Source organism: Ursus maritimus (genome assembly GCF_017311325.1).
Source record: "Ursus maritimus isolate PB19 chromosome X unlocalized genomic scaffold, ASM1731132v1 scaffold_X1, whole genome shotgun sequence".
NCBI classification, from domain to species: domain Eukaryota; kingdom Metazoa; phylum Chordata; class Mammalia; order Carnivora; family Ursidae; genus Ursus; species Ursus maritimus.
In genome coordinates this window covers 93,802,991-93,812,766 of record NW_024423319.1, presented here as the reverse complement: position 1 = coordinate 93,812,766, position 9,776 = coordinate 93,802,991, and the positions used below count along the sequence as shown (strand labels likewise).

The 9,776-nt window shown below is 37.8% G+C and overlaps 1 protein-coding gene across 1 annotated transcript in view; it reads left to right on the top strand.

Moving 5' to 3' along the window:
* The window catches only part of CFAP47 (cilia and flagella associated protein 47), a 503,621-nt gene that overhangs the window by 196,048 nt on the left and 297,797 nt on the right, over positions 1–9,776 (top strand). Inside the window, exons 32-33 of the mRNA XM_040635242.1 lie at positions 586–715; positions 9,032–9,224. Coding sequence (XP_040491176.1) covers positions 586–715; positions 9,032–9,224 — 323 coding nt within the window. The remainder of the gene's footprint in view (positions 1–585; positions 716–9,031; positions 9,225–9,776) is intronic.

Here is a 9,776-nt window from a genome sequence, read left to right as displayed (position 1 = left end):
TTTTTTTTTTTTTTTTTTTTAAGATTTACTTAACTTGAGAGAGAGTGCAGGAGTGCGTGCAAGAGCGCGGGGAGGGGCAGCAGGAGAGAGAGAATCTCAAGTAGACTACCCCCTGAGTGTGGAGCCTGACATGGGCCTCGACCCCACAACTCGGAGATCATGACCTGAGCTGAGATCAGGAGTCAGAAGCTCAACCAGCTGAGCCACCCAGGGGCCCCCAGGGGCCTGTCCTTTGACATTCTGCTGAGTTCCAGTGTCTTATCCAAAGGATGTGTTTCTTTTTGGGACTCAGAGTTCACAATAACTTCGCATCTTGTTCTGCCACTTCTGTCACAGAATAAGCTAGTCGGTACATTAAATGGATTAATCTGTGACCTCAGTAGGGGCTATGTGTTCCAGAAAGTTAACCTCTGTTGATAGTTTCTGTTATTGGCACATGGGGAGTTATGGATCTTGATTAATGTATAGATAGGGCATGCAAAAGTGTGTATGAAGAAAAAAAATCCTTATATGCTAAGTAGTTAAAACATTGAACTTACATTTGCCTTGCATTTTAATTGATGTTGTAACATTTTATTCCTTAAATTCTTTCACTAATACCTTGCCTGCATGTTCCTGTATACCTAAGGACAAGCCCTCTGTTGTTATACATACGACTCAGTTTGAAGCCTGCAGTAAACGGGCATGGACAGATGTATTCCTTCAGATATACAAGGTAACATTTCCACTCATGTTCACTGCTGGTTGTTTCGGTTGATTTGCTTGAATAGTGTATTAGTTAAGGTATAGGTGATGCTGCTGATTCAAGAATTAAAAAATAAAGTGGCTCAAATAAGGTAGAATTTTTATTTTTCTTTCTCTTGGAACTGTTGACAAATAAGTGCTTTAGAGAGAGCGGGGTGTGTCTTCCACCCTCAGTTCTGGGCTTTCATCTTTGGGACAGATTCTCAGAACAAGGAAGAACACATCAAGGAGTAGTGGAGGAAAAGGAAGAACTGTTTAAGGATGTAACCTACAAAATGCATCATTTTCTTTAGGCAGAATTTAGTCAGATGATTGTACCTCACTGCAGGGGATATTGAGAAATGTAGTCCCTAAAATAGGGTAGCTGTAGTCGTGTTCTGGTACTAAAAGGAAGGATTAAAGAATGGATGAAAGTGAAAATTGTGGTTTCTACCTGTACTACATATTAAACTCTTGCTATAAATGTTATTCTGAAGGGATACTCAGTAGAAATCACATACCAGTAGGCGAGACCAGGTTTTGATGAAACTTCCCAGTTTACTCCATGCCAAATTGCATGTGTAGGTAGATTCACACAGCATAAATTATACCTTCACATCCTGCCCCTTTATTGCATAAACAAGTGCTGGTTTCGGTTCTGAGAATTATTCCCTAGGGTGCTAAATGTGGCAGTACAGATCTTCCCCACTAAGACCCGAGGAGGCTTTCACTCTGTTTTCACAGGTTGAAAGCACCCATACGGTGAGCTGTGGGACAAGAGAGTTAAAATGAGGGAGAAGGTAAAGAAAAGTAACAATTAGTCACTGAAAGGAAAGGACAAAATTAGTAACTAAACAGTGTTTAGTTTATGTCAGACTCTTTTCCATGAGAGCCTTTTTAAATGTGAGCTTGTTTCATTTTCACAAGCAGTAATCTCCAGTTTAGACATGAGGAAACAAAGGTCCACAGGCATGCATACAGTCTTTCCAGATCACCTCATTTTAGCCATATAAAACCATCTGATGTAGATAAAGCTTATCTCTTCCTTGTTCTCTGGAGGGCCCAGAAGCCCAAGGCCCCCTTGCTGCTGTCTGGTAGCCTAAAGCCTCCACTGCAGCCAGCTACCCATCCTACCCTCTAGAGAGTTCCTTTTACTGCGTGATTCCTACTTACTCCTTCATTACTCTTCTTCTTCCATCAGCCTGCCCTGCCTTTTTTTGCCAGATGTCAAGGGAGAGAAATCCTGTTTTTTCTTGAGTAATTCCCTGAAGAATATCTGAGCATATTCATGGCTCTCAGCTGAACTTAGATTTCGGAAAAGATATTTTCTTTTCTTTCTTAACTCCAGGCTGTATCATCTATAATTTTGCCCACAGATAGGAGGAGCAACTCTAAGACAGAAGGGCAGCAAATGCCCTACTTAATGGACAAACTAGTCCTAATTTTGGTTTGTGGGCTTTATTCACTCACTCATTCATGTATTCATTCATGGATGCCTTGATGGATATGTTTATGTCATCTAATCTCTCTTTCCCAACCTATAAATCTATGAGTTTAAAAACCAAGTATTACTTGTAAACTCAGAATTTGATAGTGTGTCAGCAACATAGTATATGCCCAACAAATACTTGTTGAATAAATTTACTTAAGTATTATGGTGCAGGCACTGTACTAGGCTCTGGGGGTTTAAGAATAAACTTGATACAGTCTTTCTCTTCCAGGATTTTGTGTCCTGGAGTATATAAGTAACTATTCATATATAATTATAAGGAACTCTGACAAATGCTATGTTAAGGTAAGCCCAAAGAACTATGGGTGAGTGCACGTAGAGAGGAGCCTACCTTTCCTGTGCCTTGGGGAGGGTTTCTAGGAAGAAAATCAATTTAACATGACCCTGAGAAATAGCCAAGTGTTTTCCAGGCAAGGTGAAGCAGTGGAGCATAGGTGAGAGAGAGAGAGAGAGAGAGAGAGTACAATTTGTGAGAAGGAGGTGGTAGATGAGTTTTACTGGGGAGCAAGATGGTGACATTTGCCTAGACAAAGGGAGTTCAATGTGGAAATGCCTGAGGTTTGATACAACATGTTATGGCTGGGGGTGGGAGGGGTGGACTGTGATCCCAGTCACAAATTATAGCACGGTTGACTTCAGAAGCCAAACCAAGGAATCTGGACTTTATGGATGTTAGCCCAGGGTCAGTACAGAGTTCCTGAAGGATTTTAAACATGAGGCTGACATAATCAGCTTTGCATCCTAGAGAAATGACTGTGGTACAATGTGTAAACTGTTTGGAGATGTATTTAAGTGCCTGGTGCTGGGAATACTGGTAGTAGTGGTAAAGATGAGAAAGGGGCAGTTTAGTTTTCCTAATTTTTCCTAAATATTAGGAATAGAATTCAGAAGTACTTGATGAATGGCTAGATCTCAGTGGGTGAAGGAGACAAAGAGGTAAAAGATAACAGTTGGTCTTGCTGGGGTGACTGAATGGAATTTGATCCCAGTCCCTGAAATAACAAGTCAAAGGATAATAATAGGCCTTTGTTGGGGGCAGAGGATGAGATAGGGCAAGAAAGGCATAATAAATTAACTTTGGTTATGCTGTATAATGGAGTCCTGTGTCATTACCAGGTGCGTATATCCTTAAGTTAGGAAAGAGATCTGGGTGGCAGCACGTTTGGGATTCTTCCCTGATTCCATGATAAAATCATAGGAGTAGGTAAGATTGCCCAGTTAGGTCATTTGCAGAGCTGTGTTCTCCAGGTATTGTGTCTAAAGCACGGGTAGCTCCAGGAGCTCTATTAAATCAGAAGTGGATTGGCAATTTCTCTTGTGAAAGCAAGCAATGTTGAGATGAGTTTCACAGGTTAAAAAAAGAAGATGGTGATTTTCACACAAATCCCTTTAGGTTTCCATTTTCTCATTCCTAGAGGTCATGTGTGCACCCCAGGACTGCCTTTGTCAGTTCTTCTTGGCTAATAGTTTGGGTAAAGGATGCGGCTTGTCTTGCCCAATTTGATTTTGTGTCATTTGGTTATTTTTGCTCGTTAAATTTTCATGTTTAATTGTTGCTATTTTCTTGCATTATATTCCCAATTCACAAAAATGTATTGATGGCTAAAAAATGGGTCATTGAAGTACAAGAGAGATGAAAGACAGTACCAAATGCTCAAATTCAGAATGCTGTTTTAAATGTAAATATAAATAAGGCTTTCATGTGGATATAAAGAATGAATCTGTACGTGCTGAAAGAAGTGAATGTGATACTTTTAGTGAAGAATCTAGACAAGAAAAAGGTGCTCAATAATAAATATCTGAATAATAAGTTTAGGTAAACTGTTCATTCATTTGTTCCCAGTGTACTCTCTGTCGTAAGGGTTTCTTTTTTAATAGTGGCACAATTGTGCCAAATATTTTGATATTTTTAAATGAAGAGCAGTGATCTTTCTGGTTAATTAAACACATTTTCCCCAAACCAGTTCAAAATCTCTCTGTTATAAAATTGGAGTATTTGCTGCTAAACGTAGGCAAGGCACCAATTCTACTGAGGCATTATTTAGAATTTCATGCCTGTGTAGAAAACAAGCAAAGATGGAACAAGGGATCATATTTGGGAGCAACATTTATTTATTTTTATTTATTTTTAAAGATTATTTATTTTAGGGAGAGAGAGAGAGAGCAGGTGGAGGGGCAGAGGAAGAGGGAGAAACTCAAGCAGACTCCACACTGAGTGTGGAGCCTGATACGTGGCTCGATTTCACGACCCTGAGATCACAATTTGAGCCAAAACCAAGAGTCAGATGCTTAACCAACTATACCACCAAAGTGCCCCTGTGAGGAATTATTTATTTGATTTTATTTTATTTATTTAGTTTTTAAAGATTTTATTTATTTACTTGACAGAGAGACAGCCAGCCAGATAGGGAACACAAGCAGGGGGAGTGGGAGAGGAAGAAGCAGGCTTCCAGCGGAGGAGCCTGATGTGGGGCTCGATCCCCTAACGCCAGGATCACGCCCTGAGCCGAAGGCAGACGCTTAACAACTGCACTACCCAGGTGCCCCCTGTGAGGAATATTTAAAATGAGTTTCAATAAAACATGATTGGAAAGAAAGTAAAATTTGTGAAATTCTTTTATTAAATGGCTTTGTAGGATGTCCCATAATGTCAGTGGCATGCAACATGGAAACAGTTATTCTCACATGTGATAGCAAATATTCCATGCTTTGGTTGGATGTAAGAGAATGTATGAACACATTTGCATGTGTGTGATAAATATATGTGAAAGAAAGAAATACATAATGATGTTTTATTCTCTTTATTAGTGAAAGCCCGTGCTCTTGGAGGAGTGAATCTCTGTCATTAATTTAAGATTAATTTGTAAGGTAACCTGGAGAAAATCAGTTGGTGGTAGATATTGATAGACAATTAGCCATTGGTCACAAGAAAGGGTGTGCAAATGATCCCTTATTCATAGGGAAATGTAGGTGATTAAAAATATACTTTTGTTGTGAATTCATTGTTAAATAGAAAAAATTGTAAATACTGTCAAAGTAAGTCTTCTCAGTTACCTAATTGCATCGTTATCTCTGTAAATTCAAGATCTTTATTTCCAGTTTCGAGATGTGCTGGTTATGAAGAGAAGGTCACTCTCACATGCGTTTTTCCAATAGGAGTGAGATGAAAAATATTATCTTCCTAGCACTGATGTTTTTCTGTATTTATCATTTTCATCATTTTAAGTGGCTAGTTCAAACGATCCATCAGGTAAAGCTTTCCGTGTCTTGGACAAATACCTATAGGATTTGAATATCATGATTTTTAATGTGGTACAAAACACTAAAGCATTAAAAGTTTGGCTTTTTCCCCAAGATTTGTTGGAAAAAATGTATTGAATTGTTGAATGGACAGATAAACTGAATATGATCATGTAGTTTCTGCACAGCTGAGTTGATAATTGGGAGCTGAAGTCCAGCCTACATGCTGCTCACTAAGACTATGGACGCTATTGGAAGCTGCATCTCAACAAATCAAGGGGGGGCTTTTACTTTAAGGGTACCATCAGGATAACAGTTTCTTAGAGAGTGTGCCACTTTCTAATTTGCACAAAGACACTGTATAGGTTTTTGAGCTCCTGACAATGGAAGCCAAAGAAACTTTTCCCAAAGATGAATGCCATTAAGGAGTAGAGTACTGTTATCTTTAATGTTATTTCCCAAGTTGAGTGTTTTTACCTTTGGCTTTTGAGTGTGATTTGCTCATCAACCAGCTTAGCATTTGGTTGGTATTTGAAAGTAGATGAAGTAAATTTTAATTAAAAAAAAAAAAAACTCTATAATTTCTGGCTTTGTGTTGGGCCTGACTATCCCTAATAATCAAATTGAGCATCTATTCTGTTAAATCTGTAACTGTGAAGTAGGCTTTTCTCATTTAGTAGAAATAGAGAGTAAGAAAAACAATTACTGAATATATAAAGTGATATAGAACTCAATACATTCATCATCTGGTTAAATGTAGATACCTTGATAAAGATGGTAATAATATTCATCTCACTGATATGAAGCTGTAATTATTCTCATTACTACTACTAACATAATGTTCTAAATATTGTGTTGAATCTTCATTTTTTAATCACAACAGTTGGTGGTCTTTGTGGTTTCTTAATGCATATTTAGTGGTCTCTGGGAGATAAAATTGGGAGAAACACACCTAAAAAGTTTAAAGAAAAAGTGGCATAGGTTAGAAATCCAATATTGAAGAAACCCATTATTTAAATAGGTAAGGGAAGAGAATCCTGCAAATGAGCTCGAAATAGGCAAAAAGATAGCAGTAACACTTTATGATATCATGAACAAGGAGGTAAGAAAGCCTTTGAGGGAGGACGTGTTATCAGATGAAATTGAAAGTTTGCTTAAAATAATGTTTAAAAAGTCCCTGTTGTATTGGACAACAAAGTTGCCAAAGGCACTTTTAGGGTGTGGTGGTAGTGATGAATTGGGAAAAGGTTATTAGGTGGGCTTTGATTTGATGAGCAAAAGGATTAAAAATGGAGACAGTAGGGTAGAAAACTCTTTCATGAGTTATAACTGGTAGAAAGAACAGATAAAAGAATCAGGGGGAATCCAAGTTTAGGAGAGCTCTCTAAATGCTGAATGTAAGTGAGCGTGTTTTGATATTGTTGAAAAGGAACTGGTGAGAAGGGAGAAGTTAAAGATCCAAAAGCTAAAAAAGGCAACTGATGCAGGACTGTCCCAATGATGATGAGTAGGTTTGGTATCAAGTGCAAGGGAAGGGATAGCTCACCCGTTGTGGCTGAAGAGAAGGAAGAAAAGTGAGTGTGTAGACGCAAGAACTTTTGGACATGGGGTAGGACACTGCGTTGTTCTCATTTAGGATGTCATCCCTTTGCTCTTTGTAGTAGTGATGACGGATCTTCCGAGAATACCTACTGTATAGGCCGAGAAGGAAGGAGATCTGGTAAGAGACAATTAAGGAACCAGGAACCCCTATGGGTAATAGGGGTGAGAAGACAAGGGAAGGAGATCTCTGGGCCTGCAGGGCTTTAGCTTTAAATCAGGAACAGGTGCATCTCGGGTTTCCTGAAACCCCTCTAATGACTCCCTTGGATGATGTGTGCTGTGTCTTAGAGCTGTGGTCAGATTGCTGCTGTGCCTTTCACCACCAGGAAACTCCCCTGTAGATTCAGTCTCCTCTTGGAGCTTTCTCTCTCCCTTCTGTCTCAACTGAAGCTTGTGTCTTCACCCCCAGACCGCTTCCAGGTGGTTTTTTGGTAGGGGCTATTGATGAACAAGCTTGAATACTTCTTTTTAAATTTTCTTTCTCTATTCTGCTTTTTAAAAATTATTATTGTTTTTGTAATTCTTACTCTATGGACATAAATTATATTCTCTTTACAACAAATTTGTGATCTTGATAATATTTATACTTAAATGACTGCAAGAAAATTTGTTAGGGTGATAAACATTTATGGTGTGTTTGAACAATGTTTGTTATATTCTTCCACCTAATCTGATCAAAGGGAAGGTAAGCTTCTAAAAATTAAATCTTATCTGACTTTTTCTAATTCCTACTTAAGTTAATTGTGCCTTTTTGGGATACATTTTGAGTTAAGATTTACTAGACTAATTTATACACAGTTTAGAACATTCTGTAAGGTTGTAACAGATTAGTAAAATTAAAATTTCACCTCATCATGATCTGCATGTTATTTAGTTTTTTGATGGGGAAGTACATGACATTTTTTCATTGCTATTCCATTTATTCATTATGAAACCAATCATTACTTTTAAAATATTATTTCCTTTAAACATAGTCCAAAATTATAATTGCCATTTCCTGGTAGAATAACAGCTTGAATTTTAGATCAAGCAGAAACACTGACAAATGCAAGTATGGTATATCCTTGTTCTTAGAAACTTTGGAAAAAGGAGTTAACTTTGGTAGCATGTTTTAAATTGTTGTTCTACCTTTTACGCTTGGCCTTTCTAAATATTTTGAAATTCAACCATTTAGGATTAAATAACTTTCTAAATATCCTTTAGCTAGGGATTGCCTTGTTTCACTGTCATGTCCCTATTTCCAAGCACAGTAACTGGCTTTGTATCATGCACTCAGTACATAATAACTGAATGAAGGAGTAGATATAGACCTTCTTATCTCTTTAACTAGAATGTAGTTTATGTTTGAAACAGTCGTATTACCTCGCTATCCAGTGCAGTGGTTACCACAGGCCTCTCTACAGGCCTATTTCTCCTCTAAATGGTGCTCAGACACTTGGAGTATTTTGTAGCTTTTAATAGTTCGTGTCTTTTTTTTCTTGTCATATGACTATTGTCTCTTGCTTTTCATTACTCTCCTATTTTTTCTATTACTCATCATTTGTTGTGATCTAAAAAACTAGATCTCTGAGTTAGAAAAATTTTCTATAAAATAAAACCAAATAGGCACTGACTTAAAGTGCACAAACAGGTTTTTATAAATTAAGTGGGAGAAAGTTAGCTTAGATTTTGAGACTTCACAGATTGTAGCTCAGAACATTTACATATGCCTTATGTGCTTGCTGGCCCACCTCCATGAGGATTTCCAACATAGCTGAGATTTGGATAGGCGAGTTGTTATTGCATGTACTCTGACTCTCATCTTTACTGTAGGGGGTCTTCTGATTTTTCTTTTTACTCTTGTATGGATGTAATTGACCAGAAAATACTGATGCCTTCCTTTATTTACTCTTCAAGTATTAATTTTTAATTTTGCCATTCAGGTCTAGTAAAGGTTCTCTCTTTTCCCAATTTCAGGTTCTGGTACTGTCCCGGGTTGTACCACATTGCGGCAGTAACCTGCCCCCCATACATGTGCAGAATTCACCAAAGGTCAATCCTTGTTTTTTATCCAGCAACATATATTCTGATTCTGAAAGGATTCTGCTTAGTTGGATGAACACAAATTATGAGAATGCCCGGCATATTATATGGAAAAACTGTCACCAAGGTGAGAATTGTTTTCTTTAAATAAACTATTACTAATTTTACTGTGACATTGTAGAATTGGACTCAGAGTCCATGGATTCTAGACCTGACTCTTTTCTGCAAAAAGGATCACTTAACGTCTTCAAGATCAGTTTCCCTACATGTAAAATGGAAATAATAAAAGATGCTCCTTTAATGTATTTTGAAGAATAAGTGATAAAAAATATGTAGAGATGCTCTACAAAAGATAGTCTTATATCATCCTGGTATTTTCAGCTCTATAAAGTATTAAATTTAGGTGACATGCTTAAACCTTGTGTGTACATAGTTGATATCAAGTAGAATTTGACTAGAAAACATCTTACATGTCATTGTGACAGCCATGCTGGAAATCACTCAGTGCAGTAATGCTTCATGAATTTTGGGGGACGTTGGTCAAATTAGGTCCAAATACTGCGACAAGTGGGTGTTCATAGAGAGACTTCCAGTGTTCAGGTGGTCACTCCCTGGTTCTGTTCTTGTGGAATGAGGCTCTATAAATTTCCACCCCTCGGAGCCTTCAGTTTTTTTTTTT